Below are 13,720 nucleotides of genomic sequence, written 5' to 3'. Positions count from 1 at the left end.
CTCTGAACCGCAGTGGTGGCCAATCAGTTTTCGAAATGTCAAACAAACAACATGAAAACTGACCAATCATAGAAGAGTATCTGGGGTCCTCGCTTTCATAGCTGTAATCTCTAGTTGCCCTGCTAGGAAGTGTCAGATAATGCCAGATAATCTGAATAAAATCACCAGTCCATGTAAAATAACATAGAACGTCGTAATTAGTACTAATATTAACGCTAAATATGATAGAATCCTTAACTTAAGATCCAATACACTTAATCCGTTATGACTAACTCGTATATTATTTCGGGCAATATCTGAACACCTTTGAAACGGAAACACACACACACACACGCACACACACACACAAAAGCTGTGTTCCCAACAACACACTGTATACTATGTACTTACTTAACACTATGTACTATGCACTCAGCCATGTAGTGTATGAATTTTCAGTGTAGTATTGTCCAAAATGGAACACTTAAAGTTTTTTTTAATACACGGAAGCGCTCGCCATTAACCACCTGCCTAATATTATGTCGATCCCCCTCGTGCCGCCAAAACAGCGCCAACCCGCATCTCAGAATAGCATTCTGAGATGTTATTCTTCTCACCACAATTGTACAGAGCAGTTATCTGAGTTTCCATAGACTTTGTCAGTTCAAACCAGTCTGGCCATTCTCTGTTGACCTCTCTCATGAACAAGGTGTTTCCATCCGCAGAACTGCCGCTCACTGGATGTTTTTTGTTTTTGGAGTAAATTCTAGAGATTGTTGTGCATGAAAATCCCAGGAGATCAGCAGTTACAGAAATAATCAAACCAGCCCGTCTGGCACCAGCAATCATGCCACGCTCCAAATCACTGAGATCAAATTTTTCCCCCATTCTGATGGTTGATGTGAACATTAACTGACGCTCCTGACCCGTATCTGGATGATTTTATGCAATGCACTGCTGCCACACGATTGGCTGATTAAATAGTGGCATGGATGATTGTTGGTGCCAGACGGGCTGGTTTGAGTATTTCTGTAACTGCTGATCTCCTGGGATTTTCACACACAACAGTCTCAAGAATTTACTCAGAATGGTGCCTAATACAAACAAAAAAATAACATCCGGTGATGTTCTGTGGATGTAAACACCTTGTTGATGAGAGAGGTCAACAGAGAATGGCCAGACTGGTTTGAACTGACAAAGTCTACAGTAACTCAGATAACCGCTGTACAATTTTGGTGAGAAGAATAGCATTTCAGAATGCTATTCTGAGACGTGGGTTGACGCTGTTTTGGTGGCATGAGGGAGATTGACACAATATTAGGCAGGTGGTTTTAATGTTGTGGCTGATCGTGTACATGTTACCAATTTAATGTGCAGAGACAACTATAAGTAACCCATTTGTTGATTTTGTTAGTCAAAAACTGAAAACACTGTGTCACTTTGTTGCTATAAAATTGCTCTGTTTGTTTTTGAGCAGCCCATCCAGCCCGACATGGAAACATTGGCTCGACCAATGGTGTGAGTAGGGGGCAGGACTATCTCTTTATTTGATCAACAGCAGATGGGTGTATTCAGAAAGCTGTTTGAAAACAATGTTTATTTTTGCAATTCAGTTTGTTTATGCTAGTGGCGCAGAAATTACACACTTCAGCTTTAATTTTGGGCTGAAATATGACCTGAAAATGTTTTTGTGAGATCTACATGTTACAGATGTCAAACCTGTTTGTCTTCCTGCTCTAGTTTGAGTGGGCATGGCAGCATTCACACATCTCTCCTTGGCTGTCCCATGTTGCCCGGCGCAACCGCAAAGAGTCCAGTTTGCAGTTCCATTGGCGAGTGGTGTCAATCATGCTGCGGGTGGCGCCATGGAGTCGAATCCTCCTAACTGTTCACTGGCTTAAAGGGGACCTATTATGCAAAATTCACTTTTACATGGTGTTTGAACATAAATGTGAGTCGGCAGTGTGTGTAACCTACAATGTTAAAAGTCCACCCACTCCTCTTTCTTATATTTCTATTAATCTAAAACAGTGTCTCAAAGTGATTGGTTTTCATCAAGTCAGAGCAGGCCTCGCCCACAACTAGTGACGGACTCCACCCTATTATCACAGATCCTCCCCTGAGTGATCTACACGCAGTCCGCCATTTTTTTCCGTGCTGGAGCAGCTACGATGAGAAGAATAATGTCTCAGCTTCTTAAGCGTCATAAGTGTTCTATTGTTGGCTGTAAAACTGAAAATAAGAGTCTTCATGTACTCCCGGCATCAGAGCCACTGAAGATGCAGTGGACAAGTTTTGTTTTTGAAGCAAATGTGCCCCAAAACATACCAAAATTAGTGTATGTTTGTGCAAATCATTTTACACCGGACTGCTTTGTGAATGAGGGTCAATATAAAGAAGGATTTTCCAAAAATTTGATTCTCAAGCATGGATCAGTACCAACTGTTCGTGTTCCAGCTTTATATCCTGAAGATGTAAGTATTGCACTTTATATTTTGTGAATGTTTGCAAATCGCCTTTCCGAATGTGCTTGTTAGCTGATTCCACGGCTAATGCAGCTAAAGTTACCATTGTCTCTGATTGTATTCACGGAGAAGAGAGCTATGTCATTATTTGTAATTTTTAACCCGAAAACGCTTACTGTCAGTTACCATTGTCTCTGATTGTATTCACTGAGACCAGAGCTATGTCGTTATTTTTACGCTTAATGTCTGTATAATAATAGGGGGCGGGGAGCAGCAGCTCATTTGCATTTAAAGAGACACACCTGAAAACAGCGTGTTTTTGATTTCACCCAAAAAGAGGCATTTACAACATGGTATAATAAATGGTCCGTGGGGTATTTTGAGCTGAAACTTCACAGACACATTCTGGGGACCCCTGAGACTTATATTACATCTTGTAAAAAGGGCAATAATAGGTCTCCTTTAAACAGGAGTACAGTATGGACTTTGCTCTTAATCATCAGATCTTTGTCCTTAACCATCAGATCTTACTCTCCACCCTCTCTTCACTGGGCATCAAAGGAACTGTGTTTAAATGGTTTAATTCCTATCTCTCAGGTAGGTCCTTCAAGGCAGCCTGGAGAGATTAGGTGTCCAAGCCACATCCGCTACTTACTGGGATACCTCAGGGTTCAGTGCTTGGGCCACTTCTTTATATACACAACATCACTGGGACCCATCATTCAGGCACATAGTTTCTCTTACCACTGCTACGCCGATTACACGCAACTCTACTTGTCTTTCCAGCCCAACGACACCACAGTGACTGCTCGAATCTCTGCCTGTTTGGCAGACATCAGTAGCATGTCTGGTCTTTAATGAACCAAAGATAGCACATGTTACACCACTCCTTGTCTCTCTTCACTGGCTGCCGGTTGATGCACATATCAAATTCAAGGCTCTGATGCTGGCATACAGAACAGTCACTAGGTCTGCTCCAGCATACCTAAAATCATTTCTGCAGAGCTACGCACCCACTAGAAGTCTGCAGTCAGCTAAGGAATGTTGCCTTGTTGTACCAACACAAAGAGGCACCAAAACACTTTCCCGGACTTTCGGCTTCATCGTACCACATTGGTGGAATGACCTTCCCAACTCCATCCATGAAGCTGTCTCACTTTCTGTCTTCAAAAAATGGCTAAAAACACATCTTTTCCATGAGCACTTAACCAGTCACTAAAAAAAAAAACAATTCTTGTTGCACTTTAATCTGTTTTGAATACTATTATTCTGATGCTAGTGAAACTTTGTAATATGGCACTTTTCGTACCACTGTCTCCTTAAGATGATTTGCTTATGTTTTCCTCTTTTGTAAGTCGCTTTGGATAAAAGCGTCTGCCAAATGAATAAATGTAAATGTAAATGCCCTTGAGCTGCAGCCTCCTCTGTGGCTGTGTTCGGGCTAAGAGGAAACCACAGCAGGAGTGCAAGGAGCAAGAGGAGAGACAGATAGAGCTGTGTGTGTTATGTAGGAAGCTTGTAAAGGTTGGTTCCTCTTTGGTTTCAATCTAGTTCTGCAAGAAAAATAACTGGGTCTCAATTATTTCTGCTTTCTACAGCCGTAGACAGACTGTCTTGTTTCCACTCTTCCTGTCAAATGGTTTGCCATCTGATTTGCCTGGCCAAACACTTTTTGAAGTCAGATCCTTCCCATTTACTTCCTGCGGAGGGAGAATGTCCTGGCTGCTATCACTCAGTGCTGTGGGGGAGTCTGATTCGCCACAAAAATGGCTGTTATGGTGATTTAGAAGAAATATGGTTAGCTAAATACTTGATGTCTTTAAAACCCCAACACACTGTAGATTTGCATTTTACTTTAAATTTCACAGTCATTTTACTATTTTTAGCCAGAGATGGTAGGCTGTAAGGATTGTAGCTTTTAGAGAACTGAGGTCCACAGTTGATTTTATTAAATAACTTTATGAAGTTGTCTACATTTTTACATTTGGATACAAGGATATTCAGAAGGAGATTAAGCATTTACTTCAGAATTCAGTCAACCTTTTGAATTACAAGGTGATTGTAGAGCCGAGGAGGGCGGGGCCGGGCTGGTATGAGACACACCCGGTCCCCAATCAGCCTGATGGGGTGCACGAGGGATAAAGGCGGCCGGGGACGACAGTTGGAGAGAGAGAGAATTGCAGGCAGCTGTACTGTGTGTTTTCGGTTGTGTGTTTTGTTTAAATTGTTTATTAAATTATTATTTATAATATTTCTCGCCTCCTCCTTTCCACTAAACCCCCTTACACTGGTGCCGAAACCCGGGAAGGAGGAGGGATTCCCGTCGCAGGGTCCTCGACACTGCCGTCCACCCAGGGGAGCGCCGCTGCCGACTCCCCGACCGCCTGGAGCGAGGGAGCCGCTGTCGGGGGCGGAGGAGTGCCCTACCGTCCCCCGGGAACGCGGAGGGGTCGAGAGAAGACCGCCGTCCGCGGGGTGAGGAGGGAAGTGACTCCCCGACCGCCTGGAGTGGTAGGGCCGCTGCCAGGGGTGGAGGAGAGTCCCCACGGGACTCCGGGAACGCGGAGGGGCGTTCTGTCCGCTGGGGGTCGGAGGTCTGTCTCCGGTCCGCCTGGGGAGGAGCGGCTGCAGTCCGCCTGAGAGGGTGGAGTAGTGATCGGGGACCACGCGACGGCGCATCAGAGAACCGGCTTGACAACTTAAATAATAATTTAATAAACAACTTAAACAAAACACACAACCAAAAACACACAGTACAGCTGCCTGTAATTCTCTCTCTCTCTCTCGAACTGTCATCCCCGGCCGCCTTTATCCCTCGCGCGCCCCATCAGGCTGATTGGGGACCGGGTGTGTCCCACCCCAGCCTGGCCCCGCCCTCCTCGGCTCTACAGTGATAAAGCCTAAAGAAGGTAAAAAATATTTTAATTCAGCAATAATTGTTAGTAAATAACTGAGTTTTCAAATGTGGTACATTTTTAGTCAACCCATTGAAATTGAAGGTAATAAGCCAAACATAGTCTTCTAAACATATTTTAAAATAAGATATTTATAAAACATTTTAATTAAGCAATTATAATTGTTAGAACATCACATGTAAGCTCTCTTTTTTTTTTTTTTTTTTTACAATAATAATGAATAATTGATGGTTTTTGTTGTTTTTAAGTAACTATGAAAAAGAGTTTTCAAATGTGGCTATTTTGTATCAGAATCATGTGTGGTCTTATTTATTGAATAATAAACCAGTGGATTTTGTAGTCTGGAGTGTTATTTTTCTTTCTTTACCTTTTTCTTGTTCTAGCTGATGTGACTCATCAAAATATGTTTAAATACTTTATACAGAGTGTGTGTGTGTGTGTGTGTGTGTATATATATATATAGACACACACACACACACACACACACACACACACACACACACAGTGCATTCATAAAGTATTCAGACCCTTCATTTTTTTTTTTACATTTTGTTATGTTACAGCCTTATGCTAAAATGCTTTAAATTGTTATTTTTTTTCACATTAATCTACACTCTATACCCCATAATGACAAAGCAAAAAGCAGATTTTTAATAACTTTGCAGATGTATTAAAAATAAAAGAATGAAATATCGCATTGACATAAGTATTCAGAACCTTTGCTATGACACTTAAAATATAGCTCAGGTGCATCCCATTCTCTGGATCATCTTTGAGATGTTTCTACACTTTGAGTCCATCTGTGGCAAATTCAATTGATTGGACATGATCTGGAAAGGCACACACCTATCTATATAAGGTCTCACAGCTGAAAATGCATATCAGAGCAAAAACCAAGCCATGAGGGTCAAAGGAACTGCTGCAGAGCTCAGAGACAGGATTGTGTTGAGGCACAAATCTGGGGAAGGCTACAAAACATTTCGGCTGCATTGAAGGTTCCCAAGAGCACAGTGGCCTCCATAATTCTTAAATGGAAGAAGTTTGGAACAACCAGGACTCTTCCTAGAGCTGGCCACCCGGCCAAACTGAGCAATCGGAGGAGAAGGGCCTTGGTAGGAGAGGTGACCAAGAACCTGATGTTCACTCTGGAGATGGAGAGAAACTTGCAGAAGGACAACCATCACTGCAACACTCCACCGATCAGGGCTTTATGGCAGAGTGGCCAGAGCGAAGCCTCTCCTCAGTGCAAGACACATGAAAGCCTGCTTGGAATTTGCAAAAAAGCACCTAAAGGACTCTCAGAATGTGAGAAACAAGAGTCTTTGGTCTGATGAAATGAAGATTGAACTGTTTGGCCTCAATTCCAAGTGTCATGTTTGGAGGAAACCAGGCACCACTCATCACCTGCGCAATGCCATCCCAACGGTGAAGCATGGTGGTAGTAGCATCATGCTGTGGGGGTGTTTCTCAATGGCAGAGACTGGGGGACTGGTCAGGGTAGAAGGAAAGCTGAATGCAGCAAAACGGAGAGATATCCTTACTGAAAACCTGGTCCAGAGCGCTCAGCACTTCAGACTGGGCCGAAGGTTCACCTTCCAGCAGGGCAATGACCCTAAGCACACAGCCAAGATGTGGCTTAGGAACAACTCTGTGAATGTCCTTGAGTGGCCCAGCCAGAGCCCGGACTTGAACCCAATCGAAAATCTCTGGAGAGACCTGAAAATGGCTGTCCACCCACGGTCCCCATCCAATCTGACAGAGCTTGAGAGGATCTGCAGAGAAGAATTGCAGAACATCCACAAATCTAGGTGTATAAAGCTTGTCGCATCATACCCAAAAAGACTTGAGGCTGTAATCGCTGCCAAAGGTGCTTCAACTAAGTACCGAGTTATGGGTCTGAATACTTTGAATGTGATATAAAAAAAAATTCTTGATAAATGTGCAAAATTATCAAAAATCTGGTTTTTGCTTTGTCATTATGGGGTATGGAGTGTAGATTGACGTGAATTTTTTTTATAACTGTATATAATGTTTGGTGGTATATTACTTTGGCTGTACATTTACTAATACAATCATTTCTTGTATTAAGTGATTGATAATATATGCCAATTGTTATCTACTTTCCTATCCATGCCTTTGCCCCCATTATGGTTTAGTTGTGCCCCTTAATTTTAACAGCCTGACATCGCAACACTGGCTAATCCAAAGTGTCTGTTAGAACACTCAATGGACAGGTTAATTAAATTCAAAAGATTTTACATATCTTATATATAAAATAAAGTTCATGCAAATCATAAAATTTAATGTGTTTAAATGTTATTAAACTAAATATTATTAAAAATTGAGCATAAATTCACTGTTATTCCCAGCTATACTAAACATATGAAACAATTAATTCAATCCTTTTACACATGTTGAATGAACACCGTTTGTATGAACATATTTTGGGGATATGCTGTCTGTTTGTTCCTGATTGTGAAACTGTCATCACTGAGGCTCTGGGTGTCTGTTCACTCTAATAACCGGCTAAAAGAGAGTACAAATAGAATAAAGGTAAGTAGTCATGTCCTAAAAACAGCAACTTATAATGTGAACTCCGGCTTGGGTTTAAGCAGATGCTTACCACATTAGATGTGGAAGAGCAGCATGGAAGGACCTTGCAACAGTATGCAGCTAAAGTGGCAGAAAGAGCAATCTGGACTGCAAGCACAAGCCTTTCTAATGCTTGTAAATGTTCATAGCCATTCTGTGGATAAAGAGGATCAAATAAAGAGGTGTTTTTGCCATACTTTAAAACTTGTGATTAAATAATGTGTGTAAAAAGTAGAGCTGTCAATCTATTAAAGTGATTGAATTAAGCATGTGATATGCAAATTCGTTATTTGAATTAATCACAATGAACTGCATATATCAATATTTGCTAATAAAATATTAAAAATGAAGATAATTTAAAGAGATTACATTGTGGCAGATGAAACTGCTGTATAAGCAGTACAAAGGGTGATGTTAGAAGTCAACATATTGGTTGATATATTTCCAAATGATTTAATGTAAGTACCACCAAACTGTATGTAAATAACATAACAAGGTACTTCAAGCCTGAATTACTGTAGGAAAATTTCTTATTATGGAATTTATGTACTATTCAAAGTTTTTAACACATCATGTTTTAATTAAAAAAATGGCACTAAAAAAAATGGTGTTAAATTGACAGCTCTATTTAAAAGCAAGGGTCAGAAGAAATCCTTGATCATGTTTCAGTGAATATTTACAGCTTACTTACCTGTATACTGCTACATATTTCCTGATCATGGGGAGAGTCTTCAGGTGTCCAACAATAAAATTGATTAGGAAAATCCAATTGCAATATAATGCAGATCAGAGAGGCCACACAAGCTACTACTTGCGTCACCAAACAGGCCTTCAGCTAAAAGAAGATACACACAAAATTATATGAGGCCACTAAACAAAGTCAAGGGAATCATTTGTGGAACTTTGGTTATTAGAATAGTAATAACCAAATAGCCATTAAAGAATAAATAGTAGGTTTAAATGAATAAAAATTGAATGATTTTAACTGATGAAAACTGAGAGACAAAAACTTCATACAACTAATACATACATGTATCTAAATGTGTCTGACAAAGATTTATGTTCTCAAAACTTACAGTTGGGGGGTGAAGATTCTGTGCAGCTATTGCCAGACTGCCAGCAATGATGACCTATGATAGTGGAAGATCGAAACATGGTATACAGTGCTCTTAGTGCATATTACGATCCCATAATTTTCCCTGAAATTGAACTTATTTAAAAATGGATGGGTTGATTTAAACAAAAAACAGCCTTAACCAGTGATGGTTTTAATTATATATAATTTAAAAACAAACATAAAATGTTATCATATTTTCTTTACTATCAGTTGTTACATGGAATATTTGCCACTTCTTTCACTGACAAGGTGGCGACCATCAGCAGCCAGTTCTCTAAACCACACACCCACAACCGCTCGCTACCCACATCCCACCCTCTTTTCTACTCTTTCAGAGACCTCTTTTTTCTAACCAGCCTACTACTTATCCTCTTGACCCTGTTTGTTCTCATTTTCTGCAAGCTACCTCTCCACTAATCTTGCCCACACTCACACACATCGTCAACACATCCCTTACAACAGGAACCTTCACCACCACATTTAAGAGGGCTCGAGTAAGACCACTGCACAAAATGAAAAACCACACAATCCCACAGTAGTAGATAACTACAGACCGGTCTCACTCCTACCTTTCCTGGCAAAAACTCTTGAGAGGATAAAAAACTCTTCTGCTTTTTTCACAAAACAACATCCTCGATTGTCATCAAGCTGGAATCAAAAAAGGACATTCCACAGAGACTGCTCTCCTGGGTTTCAGTCGGTAACTGAAACCCTGTGACTGGCAAGAGTTAACACCAAATCATCTGTTCTCATCCTCCTTGACCTGTCTGCTGTCTTTGACACAGTGAATCTCCAGATCTTCCTGTCCACCCTCTCAGACCTGGAAATCACAGGAACCACACATGGCTGGTTCGAGTCATACCTCACTGGCAGATCCTTCAAGGTCTCCTGGAGAGGAAAGGTGTCCAAGTCACATCAGCTAACCTCCAGTGTTCCTCAAGGAACAGTGCTTGGACCCCTCCTCTTCTCGATATACACTACATCGCTCAGACCCATCACTCAGACCTTGGATCTGAAGGACATAGCTTCTTTATTCACTGCTACGCAGATGATATGCCTGACAACCCCACGGCTCAGCTCGTATTTCAGCCTGCCTTTCAGAAATCTCAATCTGGATGAAGGAACACCACTTTCAGCTCAGCCTTGCCAAGACATAACTTCTGGTAATCCCTGCCAACCTATCTGTTGACCACAACCTCACAATTCATCTTGGTTCTACGATACTAACACCAATCAGGACAGGCAGGTACCTGGGAGTATAGTGTTTGATGATCTAAATTTCACTGGCCCCAGCTTGTTAGTTACCTGGTCTTTCAGGTATGTGCTTTACAACATCAGAAAAATCAGACCTTTCCTGTCTAAATGTGCTGCACAGCTCCCGGTCCAAGCTCTTGTCAAATCAAGACTACTGCAATGCTCTGTTGGCTGGCCTCCCCACTAGCAAAAATAAGTCACTGCCGTTGGTCAAGAATGTGGACATCAATAGCAAAGGACATCAATTTACATCAATAGCAAAGATCATACCATAACTAGACCAACACTATGTAAAAGTTTCATTGTTATTTGTATATTTATCTACTATGTGTGTTAGGATTTTGGACTTGGAGGCCTCAGTGACCTCCATGTCATTTTTTTTCCTGTGTGTCATTCTCATGATTGATGTCACCTGTGTCTAGATCCCCCCCTGTGTGTATTTAAGCTGGTTTGTTCCCTTGTTTCTATGCTTGGTGTTTAGTTCATTCTAAGATAAGTTGCCTGTGTACCTGGTCCTGAGTTTCTTGCCTTGTGGATTTTTCCAATGCCATTTCTCTTTGTGGAATATAATTTTTGCCCTGCAGATTTCACTTTACAAAGTTCTCTTTGTGCATTATACTTTTCATTGTAGGTTTATCTATTGGATATTTTTTTGTTTGTGGATTTACATTTTTGTGGATTATCCTCTGCCATTGTTTTCCCCACTTCTCCTTTTGGAGTATTTAAATTTTTTAGTTTTTTTGTTTCCTTACTATTTGGATTTCATCAATAAACTCAATCTATTTTGAACACTACATCGTCTTGGCTGTAAGCCTTTGCAGTGGAGTTCATCACATCTCCTGTGGTTCACCATTTGTGTATCTGGCTCATATGCTGCTGACCCTGGTTCCAGCCTTGGTTCTGACATTGTGCTTAATCCATTTTTTATTGTTTGTTTTATTTGTTTGTTTTATTATTATTTATTTTTTTGGAAATCAAGCAAATATACAGTGGGGTCCACAAGTGAAAATTCCTCTATTTTGCACTGTATAGCAATTTGAGGGAAAGGTTGAAAAATGTTCATGCATCTCAGGATTTCCAAATACCATTTACATTTAATCAGATGCTTACCAGACACTTTGTTTTTTCAAGCAACTTACAAATCAGAGACATAAGCAATTCATCATACAAAAGCCAACAGTAGGGTACAACTGGGCTGAATGAACACCAAGGAAATTGTGCTTTTTTTCTGGTCATAAAGTGTATCAAGATTAAAAAAAAAATAAATAAAAAAAAAAAAAACATTTCTTTTTATTGAATATTGATGGAGCAACATAATTTGTGTGAAAGTAAATAATAACGGAAGGTTGTTTTGAATAAAATTAATTTCCTTTTTAAAATAAAGTGGCGAGGGAGCTTTTTACCCCACACTCAGAGTAAAAGGCCCCAACAAAATACTACCCTTTCACTTATTGCACAGTTATTGAAAATCTTTTGAATTAATCATCTTGAATAAAACTGAAAATGACAAATAAATACTTTGTCTGAAAATAAATGAGATTCCTATTAGCTACCTTCATTTCCAATTAAAAATGTAGATTAGATGAAATTGCCTCAAAATAAAACTTTAGACATTGCACACAATGATCTCATGGATCAGGAATATTTTACAGTGTATAGTGACAAACAGGTCTTAAGGAAATTACTGTGGTAGTTTTTGTTGCTGTTTAGATCTTTGGGAGAAAATTCAAATCAAACGTGCCTTTTACCCCAAATTGTACCCTGCAGTGTCGCAATATCAAGTTCCCATGTAACAAATACTGTGTATATTGAGTATTTAAGAATGCTGATAATTACTATGCTGATTTGTGAGGAATAATATCATTTTTGAAGAAATATGGTATGGTGGATCTCTGTTTTTCAGGGTGGAGTGTGCTTCCCCCACCCGATCTGCTGAGACCTCCTTAACAAAAAAACAAAAAAAAAAAAAAAAAAAAAAAAACAGCTGAAGACACATCTCTCTTCCAAGAGCACTTATTCAGTCCACAAACATAAGGCACTTGCTTTCTATATATATATATATATATATATATATATATATATATATATATATATAAATTCTGTGTCTGTTTCTTCTTTTTCTTCTGTTCTAACTTCTGCACTGCCCCAGTTACGATTAGAACTTAACAGTGCAGTTATTGTTGGCTTTTGTTTGACAAATTGCTTATGTTCTTCGTTTTGCAAGCTTTGGATAAAAGTGCCTGCTAAATGAGTAAATGTAAAATGTAAATTAATATATATTTTTAGTTTTTTTAATCTATGTTTTATATTATTTTTATCATCAAATTGTTAATTGTTTTTATCTATCTATCCACAATTTTAGATATTTCATAATTGTCTGTTTAAATGAATCTATTCAATTCTCGATTGATTATTGAGTGGCACAAATGGCCCCCATGTAGGCTTGTCAAAGTAAAACCAACTATTAAATGTGAAGTAGCTATACTTACAGTTATTGAGACGATCCCACTCATGGCTTCTAACAGCAAGCCAGTGTCATTCACAGAAAACAGCACTTGCGCAAATATGAAAAAGAAAGCCATCGTAATTTCCGTTATCTGTAATAGGACATAAAACACACTGATTATTAACAACAGTTTTTAAGAGCGGAGCTGTGAAGTGATATGAATCACGCACCCCTAATATTTTGGGTTCTGCATCCAGGTATTTGAGTTTTTGGTTGGGGCTTTTCTGAAAGCTGATGTCCACTGATACAGGGTTTGGATCCTCTCGAATCTCGATCTGTGGTTCGTCTGTCGATGAGAGTTTCATGACTGATTTGAATACAGTTCATTTTCAAACTGTGAAACATGATTCCGATGACATCATTTTATACACGTTTGATTTCGTTCAATTCAGCAGTATTAGTAAAATCGGAGTACTTTTCAAAGGATTTCCTTTATCAACGGCTAAGGCTATAATGAAGCGAGAGTATATTGCGCAATATATAGGCTAAACATTAAACGTATCCTACCTGCCATTGTGCAGATTCCCTAGGTCAGTATGATTAATCTTTTATATAGAAATAGTCTTCTTCAGATGATTAAAAATACTTTTTTTTTTAGGCTAACGTCTCCACTGAACGTCTCCTTTGCTTTTGAACTGATTTGGTCCCACCTCGCTATGAAGACGAGTTGAACATCTGGAAACAGTCAGCTACTCTGACAGCATATTGCCTTGTTCACTAAATAAAAGCCTAGTGTCCAATGCCCAGACTGTCTAGCCAAAGATTAGATGTGAATTACTAAAGCAGTTTTCCGAAATTGGTGGCCATAGTAAAAAATATATAAATAAATGTTTCTAATGCTCTGGGATAGCCTACCTCCAAACGTTTTGGGAGGGAAAAGAAAGAATTAATA

General features: G+C 39.6%; 1 protein-coding gene across 1 annotated transcript in view; it reads right to left on the bottom strand.

The window, feature by feature from the left end:
* Window positions 1–7,748: 7,748 nt before the first annotated feature.
* Window positions 7,749–13,720, bottom strand: part of LOC127441083 (semaphorin-4F-like) — a 106,612-nt gene continuing 100,640 nt past the window's right edge. Inside the window, exons 14-19 of the mRNA XM_051698278.1 lie at window positions 12,999–13,114; window positions 12,812–12,919; window positions 9,028–9,081; window positions 8,643–8,786; window positions 7,983–8,105; window positions 7,749–7,885 (exon numbers count right to left, since the gene is read on the bottom strand). Of these exons, the coding sequence (XP_051554238.1) occupies window positions 7,847–7,885; window positions 7,983–8,105; window positions 8,643–8,786; window positions 9,028–9,081; window positions 12,812–12,919; window positions 12,999–13,114 (584 nt within the window). The 3' untranslated portion in view covers window positions 7,749–7,846. The remainder of the gene's footprint in view (window positions 7,886–7,982; window positions 8,106–8,642; window positions 8,787–9,027; window positions 9,082–12,811; window positions 12,920–12,998; window positions 13,115–13,720) is intronic.

This window comes from Myxocyprinus asiaticus, chromosome 1 (assembly GCF_019703515.2).
Source record: "Myxocyprinus asiaticus isolate MX2 ecotype Aquarium Trade chromosome 1, UBuf_Myxa_2, whole genome shotgun sequence".
NCBI lineage: Eukaryota > Metazoa > Chordata > Actinopteri > Cypriniformes > Catostomidae > Myxocyprinus > Myxocyprinus asiaticus.
This window is presented reverse-complemented; position numbering and strand designations above follow the sequence as displayed.